The sequence below is a fragment of the Epinephelus moara genome, chromosome 2 (genome assembly GCF_006386435.1).
Source record: "Epinephelus moara isolate mb chromosome 2, YSFRI_EMoa_1.0, whole genome shotgun sequence".
In the NCBI taxonomy this organism is placed as follows: Eukaryota; Metazoa; Chordata; class Actinopteri; order Perciformes; family Serranidae; genus Epinephelus; species Epinephelus moara.
The window spans coordinates 7,475,972-7,499,304 of record NC_065507.1 but is presented as its reverse complement, the minus strand read 5'-3'; the positions used below and the strand labels follow the sequence as shown (position 1 = coordinate 7,499,304).

Below are 23,333 nucleotides of genomic sequence, written 5' to 3'. Positions count from 1 at the left end.
CAGTTGAAGTTTAAGGAGCTAAAGTGAAAGTTAAAGGCCCTGACACGTCAAGCTGATGACCAGCTGTCAATGTTAGGCTGTCGGTGAGCGTCTGTTGCTCTAGTCGGTGTGGTGTGACCCGCACTGTTGCCCCTCGTCAGCCCCCGTCGTTGCCTTTTTCTTGGCAGATTCAGCACATCGAGTCGACGACAGTGGAGCACGTTGGAGAATGAAATCAGCTCAGCGCTCAAGAAGAGACACGGAAGTGAGAAAAGTGAACAATGAGCTAAAGTCAAGAGGCGGTGAGACCATCCATTGAGCTCTTTACAAAAGACATTTATGTCCTTTAAACACTGGATTGTGTTGATAATGTGCTAACTGGCTAACTAGCATCATGATGATCTCCAAGTTTCCCCTTTTGAATGTTGGTTACAGACTACCGCCGCCTGCTGGTGTGGAGAGCTATGTCTTCTCATGCAGGCACAGAACGTCTGAGCTGGTTGACCATCAACTGGAGTCACTGCGGTGTGTTCAGGTACCATTAGGCAATGTAGCAGGGGAACGTTGTCACCACTAGTTCTCTGAAGTTGTTCTGGTGTGTCTGGGTCATAACGTTGATGCGCTTAAAGTGGAAGTTAAGGTTGAAGCATTTAAGAAAGTTGAAGGAGCTGCATACTTTAAATCGCTAAAAAGAGAGGAAGTGGCAGTTTTTTTTTAATTTCCATTTTCATATCCAACTTTATCGATTTTACTTTTTTGTAAGTACTATGTCATTAACGGCCTGTAAATTCAAATGTTAACAAAATAGTTAATGAATGCACATACATCAGGCATGTACACATGTAAATAGTTATACAGAGGCCCTCTTATGTAAATGCACACACACACACACACATACATGTACGCACAGCTTCATGTACACACACATATGGAACCGTATCATCGCTGCATTCTAACTGACCGAGCCAATCAAATTTGCCTAATGAGACATCTGGCATTCTGCCTGCATGTGGATGTCAAGCCTAGAAACAGCTGGGCCTTTACACACACACACACACACACACACCCTTTCCCCTCTCACACTTTATCAGCGCTGTCAGATCTGGTGGAAGAAAGAAACACAGTGATACATGCCGGATCACACATGCATTGAGCACACACACACACACACACACACACATACACACACACACACACACACACACACACAGGGAGAAATTTAGGGAAGCATTGAGGAAGGAGTTGCGGTCAAGACTATACTGGCCAGTGCATCGTGTCACACACTTGTTCTCCCACACACAGTTCTTTCACACATGTGATATATTATGCATACATGAGTGTGTGTAACGCACTCACCACGGTCATAAATTAGATATATGGCAGCGGTGGTGGCAGTGGAGGAGGGGGTCCGCAGAGAGGAGAAGAGGAGTGTGTGTGTTTGTGTGCATGTGAAATGAGGGGAGGGGAGGGGGGGCACAGATGGCTGTGGCCTGAGGCATTCGAGGTACTGCAGCTAAACATCGTGACTGCAACACACACACACACACACACACACACACACACACACACAGAAGATTAAGTGTTGAGGTGCTGCTCATACAAACACTTCTACATATACTGTATAGAAGGGACCGGATACAGAGTTGCATACAATACAAACATATAGGCACTATTTCCAGTGTTCATATCAGACAATTGACGAAAAAATATCTCAAAGGTGGAATGTAACTAAGTACATTTACTCACATACTCCACTTAAGTACTAAGTTGAGGTACTTGTACCTGATTGATCACTCGCTAACAACAACAGCACTGGTACATTTCGATCTATAAAGCAATATGCAGCATACTTCCAGCCTACCTCTGCACTCTTCTGTGTGTCAGCTCTTCCAAGTGGTTGCTTTTTAATGTACCCTGGGTTTTAACAGATCTGGGGAAAGCTGCATTTTCCTACTCTGCACCTTGGACATGAAATAATCTTAAAAAATATCTAAAATTAGAAACACTTAAATCCATTGAGGAATTTAAGGACAGAGACATGTGCTTGTTTTTCCTGAGAGGCCACTATGTGTGAATAGTTGTTGTTTTATTGTGGATTTTTGTATTATATGTCTTATTTGCTACATTTTAAATGTGTTTTTAATGGCTGCTACCAGGGCCAGATCGTTCTTGTAGAATAGAGTTTCAATCTTAATGGGAATTCCTGGTTAAATAAAGGTTAAATAAGAATAAAAAACTTCACTACAGTATATAAAGTAGATCAAATACACTCCACCTCTACTTCCTGTCAGTATGAATGTAAGTACATTCATTTCTTAACTGCAGAAAGCATCACACTATGAATATTATTGTCAGTATTTTAACGAATTCGAGCGTCTGTGACTTCCTTTCTGACAAGCTAATCATCATGGCACACACATTATTAAATGTAAGATGAGTAAACTAAATCCCAACTTTTTTGGCATGTTCTATTGCCTGGTTTAATAATTATTGTGCACTCATACAGATGCCTGCACTGCTCCACTCTCAGCTCAGTTATTGTCTTAAATCAGGTCGGATAAAGAGTTTGACTGCGTCCTTACTGTGCTGCCCAGCCTTGTCCTCGTCCCTGTGATACATGTAAGAGTCTTTGTCTTTACTGTGGCCTTTCAGAGAGGCTGTCACCATCCAACAGCTTGCCTCTGTCACGGCTTGTTCACACACTACAACACAATAAAACTTTCGCCCATTCTCCTTCTCTTTTTCACCCCTCCTGGTGCTTTTTCATTCCTTCTCTCTGTCATTCAGTTTCTCTCCTGCTCTTCCTCCTCTCCCCGCCGCATTCCCCCATTCCTCCCCCCCCCCCTGTCTTTCACTCCCTCCCCTCCCCTCCCTGCCCCCGACTTGTCTGAACTCTGACAGGTGTGTAATTGAATGATTAACGACCACCAGAGTAACCCCCACCTCCCACACACACACACACACACACACACACATACACTTTATGTTAAAATGGAATTGTACATATTTATGCACACACATATTCATGCGCCAACACATTTCCACTTTACACATGTGTATTCATTTTGCTTCAATAGCCCAAATGGTCAAATTCAAACCAGTGGAGGTCTTGAAATGATGGAAACATTATAAGGAGAGTAGCAATACACCGAGTGCAATATATATTATCCTGCACAGGCCCAATGCTGCAATGCAATGGAGCTCATTTGACATGACACTGTTGTCATTTTAACAAAATGTTTCAACTTGTGTGAATTTTACAAAATGCATTTCCCACAAAAAAAAAATGTTATCCCCTTCCTCTGATTTGTTATAAGGCTTTACTCTCTGGTAACCACAGTACGCACACAATGAAACACAATGCACATAAATACATTGAAGCACGATCTCCTCCCCCTTTTTCCTCCTCTTCTCTTCATTTGTCAACATAAAGGCAGATTTTTATGCAGTGTAATTCCCACCGTCGAATGGAGTCTCTGTTGGTGAAAGGAAGGGCTGGCAATCTATCTGAGCCAATAATAAGCTGAGGGTATGACTATGAATGATACTGTGAGAGAGGGCTGTACACTGATGTATGAATAAAGTATGTGTTGTTGATTTTTCTGCTGAGAGTCCTGCCCGGGTTGTGGTGTTGCAGGTTCATACATTTTAGGATCGTTGTTTTCAAATAGCTGGAGAGGGGAAAAAAAATCTTTCAAGAGTGGTAATATTCATACATTATAGATGGAGTGCAGCGTTATAGATCAACAGGTTCAGTTGTTGTAGGGAGTTTGTGTATTCAAAGTAGAGCTCGGCTGATCCTGGATGTTTAAGGAAGATAGTGGTAACTGCTGACTAGTGGTTCAGGTCATTGTTGACCTTTTCTGTTTTGAACTACAGACTACAGACCACGATCTGTGCTATGAGCGCCTAAACCAGGGGTCAGCAACCTTTACTGATAGAAAGCAATTTTTGGCCCAAAAAAAGGAAATAAAATCTGTATGGAGCCACAAACGTATTTGAACCTTATAATGAAGGTATCTAAATTTCCCTATTAATATTACTAATGGCTCCGGATGAGCATCCATCAAAATATTTTACCACAAGTTAGCTTCTCTCATGATAATTTGCTACTTTAACTTTGCAGCATTGCCGGCGAAAGCACAGAAATCTGTCCATAAACTATTAAATTCTCAGTTGTCCTTTTTTGAATTTGGAATCCATAATTAGTCTAATTGCTAGGGAGACTCAAGACGAGCCACCGCCATTGAGGTTTGGCTAAATCTAGAGGAAAGGCGCCACATTGGAGATGTATGATGCACATTTTAGTTGAAGAAATGTTACAACACTTTTTAGTCAGTTTTAATAAACTACACATTTTTACAATCACAGAATATCTGTAGACTCTTAGTCTTGTTTTAAGTTGGGCTGAAATGCGAGAAATTTAAAATGACCTTTATAAAATATTACAATGATTCATAGGGGGGAAAATCACTGGATTTTATGTACTTTTTGTCTTCTTTTTTTTTTTTTTTTGGTATGAGGAAAGATTTTTAAGTGACTTTTTTAGAATAGATGTTGGACTAAACCAAAACACTTACAGTGAAACCTTCCCCATGTTTCTGTGTCTAAGTGATGACTGGTACCAACTGTTTTGAATCTGGTCCAGCATTGAGAGAGACCACTACAGCCAGCAGGGGCGAAACAGGCTGCAGTGTAAATCATGTTCACACCATAAATTTACATCCACTAATGGTGCTTGTTTTTTCCACTGACAGGCTCAGACTGTTGTTTTCAGTGTCTGAAAATATGAGGTACGTAAACAGACCTCTCTTGTTAAAGACTAAGCTCCTTTTTGTTTAACTAGAAACAGCCCCGAAATCGCTATCGCCAAACCCACCAGACTCCATTTAAATAAACAGTAACTTTGCTCGAAGTTGAAAGAAACAAAATTAAACTTGCAAAAGACATCTTGGTTTGTTTCTCAACAGTTCCAATAATCACCGACTCTAGTTGGGTTAATGTGAATGCTAAATTCACCCAGTTAGATGTGAAAATATGCTGGCTAAACTAAAGTTACTCTTTATTTAAATGGAGTCTTATAGGTTTCTGGACAGCAATCTTGGGGCTGTTTCTCGTCAAAAAGGATCTCACTCTGTCATAGACCCTTTCTATATAATGGTGTCAGACACTTGTAATAATCTCAGCCTTTTAGTGGCGCAAAAAAAGCACTTTTGGTGGATGTTAATTGATGGCACCAAATGCCCCAAATTGTTACGTTGCAGCCTGTTTTGCCCCTGCCCAATGCCAGCTCAATTAAAAAAAAAAAAAGCTATTCACATTAGTAACTTAGATACAAAGACATGAGAAAAGAAAGTTACCCATTATCATAACATAAATTATGGACAGTGTATGTTTTCAGTGTACACGTGACCACATTTTAACTCAAGGAATAAGTGTTTATTCATTTTATCATGTCATGAAAAAAAATAAAGTGTGCACATGCCGTCCCACAAATAGCTTTGTGTTAAACCAGCGTTCACCCCTCAATCCTCAGAGGTCATCCTGATGTGGAATAAGTTTGGACTGAGACAAAAGTTGCGAGGCCTGTTACGTGTCGTGAAAAAGCGAGAGGTGGAGAGTAAAAGTGAGGGACCCATCCTGACCAACATGCCCCAGGAATGAATGTGTGGAGGGACAAATGAGAGAAATGAAAAGTGGAGGGGTGCTGAGGTCAGGATCCGGGTGCCAGGGAGAACAGCCATTTCCTGTTGACCCCTGTTTGAACTCTGGCCCCTGACCCCGCCTCCTGCTCCAGGCCGAATGGGGGCAGGGTGAAGGGGTATTCAGTGTTTGTTGTGTGTTTGGGGTGCTGTGGGTGATGTAGGGTGGCAAAGGGTGGAATTATGTATGGATGTTTGACGGCTTAAAGGATGTAGATCAGAGAAGAGGTGAAGGCTAAGGACAGAGCACGTACATCGAGTTGCAAAACGATTGTTTAAGTTTGAAGAGTTTGTACATGTTGACATCCTGTAATTATCCTTAATTAAGGTGATAAACAAGTATGAAAGAAGATTGAAAGGACTGTAAAAGATCTACATGAGCCACAAGGAGCTCCGGCCCACGCTATGAGGCATTAAAGATAAAATCTTTTCCCTGTGATAACCCTGTCTGTGTGACAGATCACTGCACCTCAGAGTCACACAGAGGAGGGGACGGACTGATGTGACTTATGATTGGAAAAAAGGAGATAGATTAAACTATTTATCAAGAGAGGGTTGTGTAAAAGTGAGCGGAACATCTCATGAAGGAATCAAAATATTCCTGAGTCGTATAGATTATTGTAAATCAAGAACACCCAAGCTGGTTTGGGCTGCTTTTAATTATTTAATCATCTGTTTTTGACTCTGGCTGTGTCTGTGAGTGAGAAGAGGGGGCTTCAAATTTGTTAGTGTGATGATAGTTGATTTAAACATATCTGATGGATTGATAAAAGTTATAGGATAAGATGATGAGAAAAACCAAGCAACTGACGAGCTCAAACAGAGCTCAGAGGAAGGAATTTTCCCGCTGCTGTTGTGTTTCTGGGGGAAAATGCATTTGTGTTTCAGAGGAAAGTTGCTGCAAAACGAGCAACATTTTACAGTGCTTATAAAAGGCCAATCCTGAGTTGCTTTTGTGCTAAACCAGTGGTTCCCAACTGGTCCAGCAACAGGATCCAGATTTCTCCTTCGTCATTAATTCAAGGTCCACACCGTTCAATACATATAGTGTCATACTTGTGTTTGGCCATGTAGCCGAGCTAGTTTGAGAGCAAATTATGCCAAAAATCGACTGTACTTATAAATAAAGTGTGTTTTTTACAAACTTGACACGTTTGCGAGTCACTTGTGGTCCATACAGAATGGACCTGTGACCCACTTTTGTACCAGTTGGGAACCACTGCACATAACTGACTGTCAGTTTCTACATTTTCTGACAAACAGAGAGCCTAGACATTGGCTGGGTTCCATTTCCTGACAAAGTATTGTACAATATAAACTATACAAATCTCTAGAGTGAGTGGTTTTGGCCATCAGTGGTGATACCAGATGGAAACTTCCATAATTCAGACATTATGTGAGATGGGTCAACTTTGGAACAGACTTGAGAATATGTCCCAACAGCGAGCACAAAACCACCAACAATTTGTTTTCCCCATAATATTTTATACTTTTATTCAAAAGATCTCCCGGTAGGTGTCTCACCAAAATCAGCATTTTTAATTTTAGGGTGTTTTTTATCAACTGCACACTTCTGGCTTCTTTATGTATGATCTAATTAACAAAAACATGTTTAAAACTTTGTCGAAGTCGTCGAATATAAGTGCTTGGGCAGAGACTTCCGGTGTCAGACACCGACGACAAAAATTGTCTTTTCATGTCGGCATGATATGCGGCTGTTAGCATTGTTGTGTAACAGTGCACACTGGCATCAGGGGGAAATGCTGTGGGACATCAACGCAAGTTAAGGGGGCGAAAAGTCTGAGTATGGCAGGTGGGAGGGGATGTTGATGGATCCAACAATCAGATACTTTCACCCAGGAGGCTGGTGTAGTGACCCACCGTCCAACACTGGATGGTTGTGAGGTCGGAAACAGAGGGCTCGGCGAGGGCAGAGCACCTGCTGCAGCGAGCGAATATGCCATCCACTGCCATTTTGATTTGAGCAGTGAACGTCACTTCAAGCCGTAACCATAGCCCCCCTGACCCCCCTTAGGTGCGCCACTGCTGACGTGCAGTTTCAGAGTCTGTACACTATCTACCCAGTTCCTCAATACCCTCCAAACACATGACTGTTGCTGCTGTCAGAAAACCCATCACCTCCTGGCCACAGGGAGAATCAGACAACATGCAAAAACAGACAACCAGTGACAAGTCTTACAAAAAAAACATTTTAATACTTTAACTGTATTTCCCATCATCATTCAGAAATGTTTCAGCAGTCCGAGCAGAGTGGAGAGGGAGCCGAATGTTTCAAGAGTCCTTTGGCTGCAGCTCCCCTCACACACTACCGTGACACACAAAAAATGTACTAGAAATGCTTACAGAGATTTTGTGTCTGTGTGTGTGTGTGTGTGTTTGTGTATGTATATGTATATGTATATGTATATGTGTGTGTGTGTGTGTGTGGAAATGGCTTTCAGTGTTGCTGCTATGTGTGTGTATGTTGTGTGTTTGCATGTGTGTAGGAAAGATCCTAAGGTAACGGACGCCTGTTGGCATCTTAAGGAGGTCAGTGGTACGAGAGCGAGGCAGACTGGAAGTCATTCATAGTGTTTAGCTTCATGCTGAGGAAGAGCACTAATATTTCGACAAGCTCACGTGAAGCTGCATCTGCCTGGAGTGGCACACATAAATATAAAAATAGAATAAGAAAAAACTCAAATCAGCTTTGAGTAAAGTGTGTGTGAAGGTGTGTGTGTTTGTGTGTGTGACAGTCAACGAGTGCAGGAAGACAGGGAGAAGTGAAGAAGGCGTGTTCACAGGATCGAGTCCCATCCAGTAACGTCCGTGTGCTGTCGCAAAGTCTGGGGACAAATATTCATCTGTCTCTTCGAGCCGTTCGACTGTCGTCTTGTGGTTCAGCAGGCATGATGGGAAGTGTGGTTTAAAGCATGTGTCTCACCCACAGGACACAGTGGAGACATTTGGAGAGGAGGAAGCACTTCTACTCTGAAAGAGGTATGGCTTAAACCTGTGGGTCCAGACTGTGTGTGTGTGTGTGTGTGTGTGTATGTGTGTGTGTGTGTGTGTGTGTGTGTGTTTGAGTGTAATGTTTATGTCTACTCGTATGTGTGTGAGTGAGTGGAACAGCTACATTGAGGTCAGTGTCTTTCAGTGGGGAATGTAAACTTTTGGAGCAATGTGTCTTTTTTTCTATAAATAGTGTTCAGTATGCGTCATCACACATACACAGCACACACACACACGCACACTCATATCTCACCGCACACACTCACACATTCATACAGTACATTTCCCTCACACACACACACACATAACTCCGACTCCCCCCCCCACAACTAGTGTGCATGTATGTCCAGTCCCTGGGCGAGGAGTGGCTCTGCGGGGTGTGCATGTGGCGGCGGGTGGAGCAGCATGGCGGCATGGGGGTGAGGGCCCGGGTAAGGGTGGAGGGAGGGTCCCGGGTGGGGAGGATAGCCTGGTTGGGACAGTAGAGCGCCTGGGTAGTCACCCTGCAGAGAAGACATCCCCTGGAGACCTGGTGGGAAGACACAGGTTTACATTTACAAGTGGGATATTTTTTATGATTTAGCTCCACTGAAGCGGATAAATACAGAACGGATGCAGTGCACAGGATTTAATTTAATTTGGCAAACCACCCTCAATCACAGAATCTAAATCCTGCTACTTTAACCCCATGTTATGCAGTTCTCTGCCGTTGTTTTAGTAGATTTCACTTTGTTAAAATCATCTTATTCCACTCTGTCTGACGGTATCACAAATATTCTGTACCAGCTCTTCCTAGGTCGTAACCATTGTTATAAAAGTTCCCCTTAAATACAGACAAACATACACTCATCGTTCACTTAAATAGGTACACCTATTCAACTGCTGGGTAACACAAATAGTTAATCAGCTAATCTCATGGCAGCAACTCAGTGTATTTAGGCATGTAGACACGGTCAAGACAACCTGCTGAAGTTCAAGCTCAGCATCAGAATGGGGAAGAGGGTTCAGTCTGTTGTTGTGACTTTTGGTGGTCAGCGTACCTTTAGTTCACATTTAAATCATACAGATTATTCCTTTAAAGCATCCATCCACAGCTTCCAACACAATGCTGCCTTCAATAACTTCGTCATTTAATTATGTTCAAATTATAGGAAAAATAACAGGAGTTTTTGGAAGGCTGAGTAGGAGTCTGCACGGAAACTACCTCTGACACGTCACTAAAAAGTACTCACTCACTCTTGACTCATGCCTTTAAATATTTATATTCACAGTATTTAATTAAAAAGCACAGTGAAGATTAAACAGAGTATAAATATTTATATGTGAATTTTTATTTAAAATTACTCACTTCAACTGTGCCCCCTTAAAGCCATATTTCTTTTAAATTTTTATTTTACTTTTTTTGCGAAGACTCAGCAGTGACTGTGTTTTTTATCTAATCTGTCCTTACATGGACTTAAAGGGTGATATGCTCTCTCTCTATTTTTTTTTTTTGTTGTTCTCCAAAAATCCTTTGGAAAGACCAAAGATTAAAACTAACAGTGTTAAAGTCTCCAGCGCCTGTGTGGCCCTCAACCCCACAACTATTTGTTCCCAATGAAGAGGTAAATCTTAAAAAATATGCATTTAGTTTCATATTTTAAAAGGTTTATTAATTTTTAGAAACAGTTGGCCACTGTAGTTTTTAATAAATGTCACTTAAACAGGAGGAAATAATGGAATTTGAGGGACTATTTTCAGACGTGGATTAATCCACATTTGGAGCTCTGGTGAGTATTTGGGGCTGCAGGACGGTGCATGTGGGATTGAGTCAAAATAAATAACCGTGTGTGTGTTCATGATGATGAAGAAACGTTCGAATAGTTTTTGGACAACAATGGAACTCAGAGGAATAAAATATCAGGCTTTGTTTACACAAACAATACTGAGAGTAGAATCAGTTCATTGTCTTTGTTTTTTCATGGGATTTGTTGACAGTGAAAAATATTCTATATCATTGTCATTATCCTGGAGTTGTGTATTTTGTGCTCTGTTCTGTACGCATGTGAAGAAGAGCAGTATTTCCCTACAGGCTACTGTACCTGCTGTTCGTAGCCCAAGGTGGGCCTGTCCGTCAAGCCCGTAGCCCCCAAGAGCTGCTCCCTCTGGGCTGTACGGGCCACCCTGACCTGTGAGACAACACACACCGTCAGACACAGATATACAACACACACACACACTCGTATATACACATGAACTGAGAGAGCCAGTGACCAGCTGACTGACTTATAAACACCGACCTGAGCGATTTGACTGGTCAATCATCGGCTGAACTATTCTCCTCCTGGCGTTGATGAACCTGCACAGGGGACAGAGACGTAAAGAAAGAGTGTGTTCAGAAACAGGGAGAGAGATGGACGAGGCCACCCGTTAATGAAGAAAAAGGCTGACCGGGAGACTATTAACCTTTTCCATTTTACAACCACTTAACCCTTTTAGAGGGCAGAGTAAATCAACGTTAGGGCAGAGCAGGTATTGATCGCCCTGTGATAATTGATTGATCTGCATTGACTGGGTCACTCTGTGTGTTTGCTGCAGCGGGGTACAAATAAAAACATGTAAGTTATCAGATTGCAGAATCTATTGTTTGACATGTAAAGCACACTTCCTCTTTTGGATATGTTTCTGTCTCAGTATCTGAGGTGCAGACATGAAACATTATGACAGAACTAACTGATCAGAAACATGAAAACGTCCCGTACGTGTGTGTGTGTTCTGCTTGTTGAGATACACGTGTGCCTGGGGAGCACACAGGGGATTGTGGGGCAGTAAACCATCTGATTATTGGATATTGATTTGCTATTCTGTTTTATGAACATAGAGCAAGTGGATTTTACTGTGCTGCAGCTTCAGAAAAAGATGCTTAGCAAGACATTTCTTCCTCCGTTACGAGCCCCTCTCTAATAAAATAGATTACAGTCTCATGGCCTAAAAGTCTCGTAAAAGTGCGACCTTTCATTCAACTGACATTTATTTGCACAAAACATGCACGATAAGGAGTTACCAAGCAAAAACTGCAATAAGAGTGAGCTGTAAAATGTAGATACTGTTCATTTCTGCACCAAACTATCACGCCAATATGTTATTGACGTGGCCGCAGCCATGCTGTTAAATTGAAAGTTGGCGTTTTACATTTAAACATGACAGTTTAACTGATTATTGGTGAGCCACAGGGCTAGAATTAGTGTATTGATTGAGAGTGCACTGACCAGTTGTTGACCTGTAAGATGGTCAGTCCTGTGTCCTGGGACAGCTGCTTCTTCTGCTCCTCAGACGGGTACGGGTGCTGGGGGAGGACATACAGAGCAAGGGTTAATTTCAAATTTAGTCCAAAAATATCAGTAAACATAAATAACTCTCCTCCAAATCCAAAAACTAGAGTGCTCAAACTAATATTTGTGATGTCACCGGGTATAGAGTCTGGGGCTGCTGTGTAGACAGTGAACAACTGGTGGGTCTTGGTCCAAAAGTGGGTCATGAGTCCATTCTGAATGGACCACAAGTGACTCGCAAACATGTCAAGTTTGGTAAAAAACACATTATTTTGAAGCGTTGTTTCGTGCTGTAGAGTTAGTGACTAATGGACAGCTACTTGACAGAGACAGCAAACTAGCTGGACGACATGGCCGAACATAAGTATAACGCTAAAGTTATTAAACTGCCTGGACTTTGAGCTAATGTCTAAGGAGCTAGACCAGTTGGTATAGCCTAGATCAAATCTTCCTGATGTCTCGCTAACGTCCGAGTAGACATCTGTTTTCACTGTGTTTTCAATTGCGGAGATTTCGCCAAACTTGTTTATGTGTATTGTCAATTTCAGCAGGAGCTGTACCATTTAAAGATTAACAGTTAAACACGATGGTCCGACCTATCTGACGTCTCTGCTGTGCTTATCGTCTTTGATAAACCAAATCTACGATCTCGGAAGCTAAGCAACGTATTGCTGTGGACGGGGGCCGCAGCAAAACATATTTTGGCCACCTAAAAAAAATCAATATCAGCTTAAGTGTACACTATATTTGGAATATTTTCACTGCTTTCCCTTACACATCAATCGGGGCAGCATTAGACCAGCAACTCCCGCGTTGTGCCAAGTAGAATAAGTGTTTTGTCCGTGTAGTCTGGTGGCTTTGAGATAACAGCTTTAATTTAGGTACATAAGTCAACGTCAATGGAGCAGCTCCAGACTTTATACTTAATGACATCACAAGTTTGAGACTTAATTCTCTGGTATTTTGATTGGACTTTCCTAAGCCACGGAAATAACACTGGAATACCTCATTTAGGTTGTGTTACCCTTTAAAGAGAGCAAAAACCCAGCTTTTTTTTTGTCCAAACATGACTGAATTCTTGTGGATCAACAACAGAATAATCTCGAGGCAACTAATGACGTAATGTAACTTCATCTTAAATCTACAGTTGCATGTGAGAGAAAGCTCGGTGTGAATACTGATGACCTTCCATCTGAATTCACATTTTCAATCTCAGCAAGCCCTCGGTCTCCCTCTGTATTCCTCTCTCTCGCACACACACACACGTACTGTAATAATTGGAGTGAAGCAACATTTGACCTGCCTCATTTAGTAGCTAATTACCTCACCAACAATTACTCACTCCATTTCTATCACTTCCACAGTTATTCAATAGCGAGCATATTCACATAATCACTTAATCCCCCGATTTTTCATTTAATTTAATTGACCTCCATTACACACTCGGTTCCCTCTTCTGTCTGTTCCTGTCAGTGACGTTTTGCCTCACACTAAATCCTCTCTTTCAGTAATTAGTCTCTCGTGCAGCGCCGTCCACCAGCTTTCCTTTGTTTGTTACAGCCCTGCAGGTTTTAATTATTGTCCAAATCCAATATTTGTCTTTGATGTGATAAAACTGTGACAAAGCTTTCTCACCGACAGGTGCTGGAAGAGCCACGCTCTCATGATGTTTGTGGCCACTTTGGGGAAGATTCCCCGCTTCTTGTTGTTCCTCCTGTCTCTGTCGGAGTCGTCGTCGTCTCCTGTACTGGGGGAGGCAGCTCCTCCGTCCAGACCATCGCCTGCAGGGATGCACAAATCATATTTCAGGGACTGTATGAATGTCTATCAGCTGATACAAGCTCACAGTATTTTCTGATATGTTGCAATAATGTGTGTTTTACAACTAAAATTGACCAATTTTGAGTATCCAGCTTTAACAACAATGATTTGCTAATGAGATAAATCTAATCTAATCTAAGTAATCTTAAAGGCACAGGTCACCCCAAAATCTTACCTGTAGTGCTATTTATCAGTCTCAGTTGTTTGGGTGTGAGTTGCCGAGTGTTGGAGGTTATTGGCCGTAGAGATGTCTGCCTTCTCTCCGATAAAATGTGACTACATGACACTCAGCAAGTGGTGCAAAGTATCCCGAAAATACATTTGAAAAACTCAACAGCAATGTCTCTCTCTCTGCACAGTTTCACGTAGGAACTTTTTTTTTCTACCAAACTATACCTGCCAACCGTATCACTGTGCAGAAGGAAGCATGCATCTAGTCCTAGCTCACCTAGCACCACTGAGCTAGCTAGCGTTATAGCTCAGCCGAGGAGGACGCCATTAATGTGTATGTCTCACACTGTCAAGAGCAAGAGCCTCTCGTCCATGAGTAGATGCACGCTTCCTTCTGCACAGTAACTCAGTTTTCCGGGGGTAGTTTGGTAGAAAGAAAATAGTTCCTACTTGAAACTGCTCACAACAAGGTCTGTGGATTATCTTGAGTAACTGAGTCATGATTTCTGGACGGAGACATTGCCGTTGAGTGTTTCCAAATTTATTTTTTGGAACTTTGAGCACCACAAGCCGAGTGCCGGCTAGTTGCATTATATTGGAGTGGAGGCAGACATCTCTACGGCTGATATCTCCAACACTCTGCAGCTCACACCAAAACAGTCTAGATTTATAAATAGCTCTACAGGTAAACGGAAAAATATGTTTTTTTGATTTTGTGGTGTACTGCCCCTTTAAGACAGAAAATCAAAATGTTAATACAGTGCAGTCTTTTCTCACTCATACAGTATTTCCACTGTGTGTATATATGTGTGTGTGTGTGTACCTGTGTCGCTACAGTTGTCTGCTGTGCTGTGTGAAGGCAGGCCGCAGGTGCCTGGCGTTCCCAGGGGAGTCGTGGCACATTCATCTGGCTCCCGTAACCACGATGCATTCTGCAGGGAGAGAAGAGACAGAGAGGCGATTGGTGGAGGAGGTGGAGCAATGGGAAGATGGAGAACTCCCAGCAGGTGAGAGTGAAACACACGGTCATTATTCAGACATCCAGTGAATGCAGATGGGCAGGTGAGCGGTGGTGTCGCTCCTACAGCGTCACTGCATGCTGTTTAACATCCTGCACTCTGACAGCTTGTTTCACCTGCTCCGACAGACTGGTGCAGGATCCGGTGAAGTCCTCCATGTCAGACTTGGAGCCGCCCTCCCGGTCGTCCAGGATGAGGTCTGTGGGCATTTTGCCCTTTAGACAGGTGATGTAGCGGTGGCAGAAGTTATCGCACAGATCATGCACCTGCGGAAACAGATTTACATTCATCATACTGTTAATTGACTTAATCAGAGCCTATGTGTTAATTAAAGGACAAGTTCACATTTTTTAAAGCCTCTCTTAAAGCAATTCACACATCTCCATATGTAATGTAATGTAAGACTGACCAACCTTCTCTAACTCCAGTAAATGAAAGCGAAGAACCTGTATGGCCTGGATCATCTGTGGAGAGGAGAAAGTGGATTTCTTATCAGCACATATCCCACAATGCACGTGTGAAAAAGCGCGTTTATACTTTCATGTGATTTCTGTGCACGCCGTACCAAGTTGTCGAGCTCAGGATTGGAAGAAAATATGGGCTTCTCCGAACGGATCTGCGACGCAAAAAAACCAAATGACTACAAAACCTAAAAACATCCTTTCACTGATGTCTGTTCTGTGATTGGCTCTCACGGCTGCCACTCACCTGTTTTGCAAATGCGGCGATGTCATCGTTGAAGGATTCAGAGGAGCAGACGTCGCTGTGATTGGTCATGCCGGGGAGGTGGGAGGTGGCTGAGAGGGAGGCGGAGTCTCGAGGGGAGCAGGTGGCGAGCTCGCACTTTTCAAACACTAAGGCCAGCAGTGGAAACAGTGGGTGACTGCACACGCACACACACACACACACACACACACACACACATATATATATACACAGTTAACATACTATACATAAACACAGTAACAGTTGACATAGTGTACACACGATACATTCACAGAAGGTGTTACAGAAACTTTATAGCACAGACAGCTGTAAACACTTCACATGTATTTTAATATTCGCCACACAAATATAAACCGTTTGTCAATCTGCTAAAAGCGCAGATGTAATTTAAACAATGTTGTCGCTAACAGGCTGCATAAATCATTATTTCCTCCACATCTAGGGTTTCAAACACACATGCTTACCCGTAGATCTGGTCTTTGTGGTGTTTGAGGGAGTCGGGTATGGTGGGTCCGTAGTGTGGGGGAGGAAGCGGCCTGACATCGTCCCCGTACCCCCCCACCGACATGCCCTCCGACCCTGAGTAGTGCACCAGCTCTTCATACTGAAACACAATTAGATGGAAAGACGGAAAACATGAGACACATTCGACATCTGTGCTTGTCTGACATCAAGTCGTATTGTGAGTGTGTTGTGGAGCTGAGCTGTCAGGGGGCTTCTGAGACACGACTTACTGGACGAATGCTCAGTTAGGAGATCTGCTGCTGCTCTTTTACAGCTGCAGCAGTGTTTGAATTGTTGAACGAATTTGGCGCTGCTTATTAAGAACAGAACTTAATGTGGTTTGTGTGTTTATTAGGGCTGCAGCTAACATGTATTTTCACTGAACCTACAATTGTTTCTCGATTAATTGTTTGGTCTATAGCTCCAAAACCTAAGTTGACATGTACAGTTTGCTTTTTTTTTCTCCAACCAACATTCAAAAATCCAAAGATAGTCAATTTACTATCGTAGAAAACTAAGAAAAACATTTCTCTTACATTTAAGAAGCTGGAACCAGTTAATTATGGGCATTTTTGCCATAAAAAAAAAATGATTTAAAACATTACTAAAATGGTTGCTGATTATTTTTTTTCCAATCCACTGATTGGTTAATGCACCAATTATTTCAGATTGCATGTGTATACATGCTATGGCTGCACAATATGCCCAAAAAAATTATATCGCCATTATTTTGACTGCAGATTTAAGTGGGAAGGAAAATTTTGTATTTCATCTTCACTGAAAAAAATAGAAGATGGAGTGATTTTTGCTGGTGTCTGTACCAAAGCGTGTTCCCTTACATCTGGAATATGATTTGTAGGCATTGTAGGTATCTCTGTAGCACCACAATGCTTCATTAATAATGATACGTTGTGACACGTTTTACCTTTACCAAAAAATTGCAGCTCCTACAATTCTGATTTTGCACTTGGCCATTTCGATTACATTTCGATTACTTGTGCAGCCCTCGTACATGCATATGTTTTTGTCAGTTTTAATGATAGTAGTGTTGTAGTGGGGAAGATGTTTTAATCGTTGCAAGCAAAACAAACCCCAGTATCAACAAAAATCAACAGTGAGAAGAGCATAAAGTCCTTTTTATCAAATCATTCTGTCTAATTTACATTGATGCATTTTGGCTATACTCCAAGTGTGTGTGTGTAAATTGATGGAGCAAAGTCCAGCTGTGTGTGCACATCCCCATTCCCTCATCAGGAAAACTCTCTCACTTCAGTTGAAGGATTACATGCTGCTGAAAATCCTGTCACCCTCAGGATCATAAACCCTTTTCAAATGCACTTGGATAACCTCTGAATCTCAAAGCAAGTCAAGATAAAAAAGCAGATTTTCTCGGTTCTTGAAAAGTCTGCTGTTTTGGTGCTTAGCAGAGGAGCGAAGGAGGAGACATGTAAAGAGGGAGATGAGATCCATGGAGAAAGACGATGAGCCTGTAGCTGCTAATATCGTCTCCTCCCTCCTCAACTCAGACTAGACAGGAGCCGTGCTGAGACGTCCCTCACAACCCGCTGTGACAGCCTCACAGGGGCCCGCTCACACACCCTCCAACACAGTGAATCAGACACACATATGGCACGCTCACAGATGAAATCACACACACATGCACAGACACAGAACAGACACAACTTGTACATGTTGCATCATGAATATACATGTGTGACTCTCTGGTTTCCCCCCTCTCTTTCTCTGTGTTAGCGAGCTAATTTGTGCTTCGCTGCAGCCTCTGTCTCTGAGGCATCGTTGCTCAGGTCAGCAGATCTGCTTCTGTTCTCTTTCTGCTGGATTAAAGGGACTCCTGCCGCAGTCCCAAAGGGCCAGAGGGATCACAGACGGACAGCACCTGCTAGGTGGCCTGGCCCCGGACACCTTTCACTTCTGTATTATTTTAACCAAGCTGTAAAAGTTATGATCTGCTGAGCCTAGTTCTTCTGTGGACACCGTTCCCAAAGCAGGCCACCACGAGGCTGTGATTTACTACACAAGTGTGTGACTGCAACAGCCTTTTATTTGCTCAGATTTTTAGTGATTAAAATATTTCCTTTCATTTTAAGATACATTTAAACACTATCAAAACTCAAAATGGCTCACAGTGTCCAATTTGTTTGCACTCCACACATAAACTTTTGGACAAAAATCTTGGTGTTACTAGAATCTAAATTGTAAGTGGTGACACAGCAACAGTGAAACCCAACATCAAAGCAATTACACTCTCTATGGTGACCTCTGGGAATTAAATAAAAGAGAAATTAAATTTCATGTGCATGCACTGTCCTCTTGCAGACCCCTCTGCAGGACCCCTGGAGGTCTCTGGACCCCACTTTGGGAACCACTGTCCTAAATGGCTTATCAAATTGTTGTATTCCAGAGTCCCATATGGCCACCGGGATCACAGAAAGCACCTGCTCTGAGGCCCTGGCCCGGGACACCTTCTAGTTTTTATGGAGTCTGGCTATTAACACAATCACCGCTATCGGATTGCGCGTCTCTCTTTACGCACGGCTCCTATCGGGTTTCTGCGCGTCCAGCGGATCAAAGCGCACAAGTCGAGATGACAAATTCCGCGAATTTTCCCTTTTTTTTTAAGTCACGGAGCTGGTAAACAGGCTTCAGATGGCAGGACAACAAGTTTTAATTGTGCTTTTTCAAGCGATGCAGAAAACTTTTACGGGCCTGACAGGCTGCTTCATCTGGGGAAACATGCAGTCTGTGCAGAAATAACGTCATTTCACTTTGAACTGGATTTATATTAAACTGAAACATTAAAGGCTGTTAAATAAAGGGTAAAAAACGAAGACAAAATTCGGTACTCATATTTCAGACGCTCCTAAAGTCTAACTGAATTAATAAACTTGCTTAACTATTTTTAAAAAGCCGGGTACATCTAACTTTGTTGACATTTCCATGTTATGTTATTATAATAGCTATTATCTTAAACTCGTTTCTACATAAAAAGCACATGCAAACTAACCCTAACTTTCCCAGTGCCTCGAATTAGGAAAATAAAAAGTAAATGTGAATTTGCTTGAAGTTTAGTTGTTTTTCTGCACTTTTAGAAACAAGACTGAGGACAACATAAAGTTGAAGCAAACGTGCAAAAGTACTTATTTAAAGCTGCCTATAGTTTTTTTTAAGCTATACAGATAGAAGTTTGTGACTCTTTAATTTAAAGCAGATAAAACAGCAAATCAAAATGGACCTGACTGCACAGTGCCATAAAAAAGAAAACTTTTAAAACACTCTTCCAACGTGTTTCCACCAAACATGCATTAGATCTTTAACCTCCATTTTGTTCTCTTAAAATTTCGCCCAATAAATGCTTTTGTTTCTCACACTGTGCAAAATAGAATAGTGCAGTATAAAGTTGAAATGCTCCATGAAAAATAACATCCATGCTACTTTTTTTAACATCCAGTAACCAGTTCGTATAACCTGTAGCTGCACAAATGACCAGTTTACACCCAGAAACTACATTTATATTATTAAACTAACAGCAGAAACCTATTTAACTTTGAAAATCTGCATTTAAATTTGATGTTTAAGCTGTTGTTGGTTGGTTTTGTATGTGTGTGTGTGTGTGTGTGTGTGTGTGTGTGTGTGTGTGTGTGTGTACTCCTCAGCTCTGTTTTCATACAGCACTGATTTTCTGTCTACACACTGTACACTTCTAATTGCTCTCCTCCACTCAGAGCTTCGCCTGCTGTCCATCAGCCACTGTCTTTGTCCAACACCACCTCCACCTCCAACATGCCTCTGAATCACTGTAGCAAAAAAAAAAAAACCTCACCTACTTACCAAGCTGAAGAGCTGCATCTCCTCTCTGACCTACACCACTCTAACCCTTATGTGCCATTATAACGCCTGACTGACATTGCACAATAAATCCATATCACTCAGAGGGGAGGATGAAACATAGATCCAAATCAACAGTTCCTCAGAAGCGTTTTGAGAGATTGCTGCTATCAGCATTGCAAAATATAGATAACATAACCTCAACTGAACTGCATTTCACTTTATGAATTAGAGGTTCCTGGTTAAAGTTTTTTCTTTGCAGCACCATTAAAGCGCTTAGAAATTAATATTTTGTGGTACATGCAGAGCATTTGTAATAGTTTTACAGTACAAAAAAGGGCACGTTTTCCTGTTGTTTTCTAAACATGAAGTCCATGCCAGTACAGTCCACTAGTCTGTTTCCAGTGGGCCTTGTGTTTTGTGTGTCTGCCTGCTACACCCGACCACAGAGTGCAAAGAGGATCCCCAACCATACGCTCCCATTATGGTGCTTCTCTAATTACCTCTTCTTTAAAGTGATACAAAATCTGTTAACCGCCAGATTCTGCTTTAAACCATTCTCATAATTATAAATAAAACAGCAGACCTACCCTCTTCTCCATGCGCCTCGACAGCCAGTCCTACACCGGAGATGATGATGCGCTGCTCGGTTAGTCCAGCGAGCTTTGCCCCCTTCCTGTGTCCCCGTGGTCCTGGAAATAAAAGTATATTTTTCATTAACACAGAAGCTGCAAACATGATAAACATCACGCACAAACCGCCAACACGGATTCAACAACAACAATATAAGGGTGAGGGTGGAAAACAGTGAAGACCTGCTCCCTGTGTGTGTATGTGTGTGTTTACTCCGTGCCCATCGCGTTTTATATTACATTAAGACGGGACTGGAGATTTTATGGACGTTGATATCCTTGCCTGCGCTATTGTCGATGTGAGCTTAATGGTTTATAATACACTTAGCGGCAGTAAACGCTATAATAAAGCTCGCAGCCTAATAAATGCAATTGGCTGATGCTGTTGAGTAATGTAAAAAAGGGCTCCCAGTGAAATGGTGTAAAATGTCCCACCGAGACGTAAATATCCAGTCCTGTTCGGGCCGTGTCCGGTGTAGTCCAGAAACCCGGTGTAAGGGAGCAGCGGTTTCCTGCAGCGCCTCGCCTCCGCCTGGTGCGCCTCTCGCTCCGGCTCGCAGCCCGTCGGGATGCTCGGTGGCTGTGGAGGGCAGACAGAAAGCGTCCCTTCCTTTTTGGCTCCTTGTGCTCGCTGTCCGCGCAGCATACGGCGACAGGCTGGAAAATGTCACGGCTGGGAGTGAGCGATGGTGTTTTCTGTCTCAAGAGGAGAGAAGAAGAAGGAGGAGGAGGAGGAAGAGGAGTGGTGATGGTGGTGGTGGTGGTGGCGGTGTGCGGGGAGGTTTCGCAGGGTCAAAACGCGACGGGGTCTCTTGCCCCCCCTCCTCCTTTCCTCCATCCCTCCTCCTCCTCTTCCTCCGTTACTCCTCCTCCTCCTTATCACACACACAAACGCCAGAAAAGAAGAAGAAGAAGACCCCCGCGATCGTTTTATCTCGTCTCTCCTCCCGAGCTTCTCCATCATCCCTCCATCCTTCCACACTTTCTCCCTATCCCCGCTGCAGCTGCGCTATCTCGGGATAGAAGAAGAATCGTGCTCTGTGCGGGATGGAGCCCGTTCAACAGTCTATTAAACTCTAGACAATCAATTAAGGTGATAAGAACAGTCTGTGTTGGGTATGAAATCCCTTACACGATCGTGTCTGCAGCTTGGAAACAGATATTTCTTTTAAAAAGTGGCAGTGGATTCGCCTCAAAATCTTGATAAGTCTGATAACAAATGCAGCACATTGGAAATATGCACTTTTAAATGCACCCAGAAAGAAAAATTGCGCAATCTAAATGTGTCTGGCCTGCAGGAGAGTTAAGTTTTAAGGGCACTTGCAGCAAAAATAAAGAGTTTTAATAAAGTTTCTCCTCATACAGGGTCATAAATAAGTTTGAAGCGTGCTACACGACAAGAAATTCACTGGCTGATAATAGCTTTCAAAGTGTTTTATTGTTATTGTCAATCAATTGTGAGTCAGCCTTTTGACACAGCCCAAATGTCACCCTTTGGCCCTCTTTTGTTGATTGGGAGAAGTGAGAAAACACATCGTGAGAAAGTTTAATTTTAACCAGAGAGGAGAAAAGCCTTTCACATGTCGGTGGAATAGCTAAACTCCCAGTCTTGTGTTGTAAATGTCACCTCAGTAACATAATAATTATTCAAAACGCTCCTCTTCCCCCGGTCCCGCTGTGAGGGGCCAACAGGCGGCTGCACTTCAATCAGCAGCGGCTTGGCGGGGAACAGCGGGCCGAGGCAGGCGTCTCCGTGGGCGGCATGGAGTTTGACCGTGGGGCGGCCTGTGAGGGCCCCGCACCGAGCGTACAGCCAGGGGTCTTTTAACTCTGCAGGATGCTGGTTTCCTGCAGGCGTGATCACAGCGCTCAACCCCCTCCTACACTGAGCCATGAGGCAGTGTCAATGGGCTGGAAAAGACGATCCAAGGCTTGTTTTCACTTTAACAGGTTGAATGAAAAGGATTAACACTGAGGTGAGCATCATCTGAGGAATTCATCTTCACAGGGTTTTGGGGTTTATTATTTCTCTTGGTGGAGGGCCTTCACAAATCACAAGTCATGGCCAGTGTTTTTCCTCACTCAGACCATAAATCTAAGGTCTCAGTAACATTTATCTAACAGACTATTATCTAAACATGTAGATTACTCTCATTTACATCACAGACACTAAAGGATCTGACATTTTTATCACTTCTCCTTGTGTTAGTGAGGCAACGCCTGTAGTTTTCTGCACTGCATAATGTTAACACAACATATGTTGTCCCCAAAAAGACACACAGATGTCCTCTAATATCACACACCCTTGTATACATAGAACAAGATTTATCTTAGTATTGTCACCATGCACAGGCGTATAAAAGAGCAGGGTGAAGTGAAATATTACAGTAAAATAATAAGAAAAAAGAATCTCACAGGTTACAGAGTGTCTTTATATGGGAACAACTATCAGTAGAAATCCATCCTAACAAAACTTAGACACACACTTAGCACTCATTTTGGTTTGATACTTCTTACAGTAAGTGTTTTGTTTTACAGATGACATGTTTCAGAGGTCCTCTACAGTAATTTTGCACTGCTTATAGGGTCATAAAGACCATAGATGTAAAA

The 23,333-nt window shown here is 42.5% G+C and overlaps 1 protein-coding gene across 2 annotated transcripts; it reads right to left on the bottom strand.

The window, feature by feature from the left end:
- Window positions 1-7,869: 7,869 nt before the first annotated feature.
- meis3 (myeloid ecotropic viral integration site 3) lies at window positions 7,870-21,538 on the bottom strand. 2 transcript variants are annotated; one of them, XM_050072164.1, is made up of 13 exons: window positions 21,159-21,538; window positions 20,682-20,783; window positions 16,206-16,345; window positions 15,724-15,898; window positions 15,581-15,655; window positions 15,429-15,479; window positions 15,132-15,281; window positions 14,820-14,928; window positions 13,640-13,785; window positions 11,942-12,018; window positions 10,973-11,031; window positions 10,775-10,861; window positions 7,870-9,222 (listed from the first exon to the last, which is right to left on the bottom strand). In XM_050072164.1, exons 2-13 carry the CDS (start codon window positions 20,691-20,693, stop codon window positions 9,023-9,025), a joined length of 1,281 nt encoding a protein of 426 aa, XP_049928121.1. In that variant the 5' UTR covers window positions 20,694-20,783; window positions 21,159-21,538; the 3' UTR covers window positions 7,870-9,022. The 2 variants fall into 2 exon arrangements, with proteins under 2 accessions (XP_049928121.1, XP_049928131.1); XM_050072174.1 differs by having other exon boundaries at window positions 7,871-9,222; window positions 15,581-15,631; window positions 21,159-21,529.
- Window positions 21,539-23,333: the final 1,795 nt, after the last annotated feature.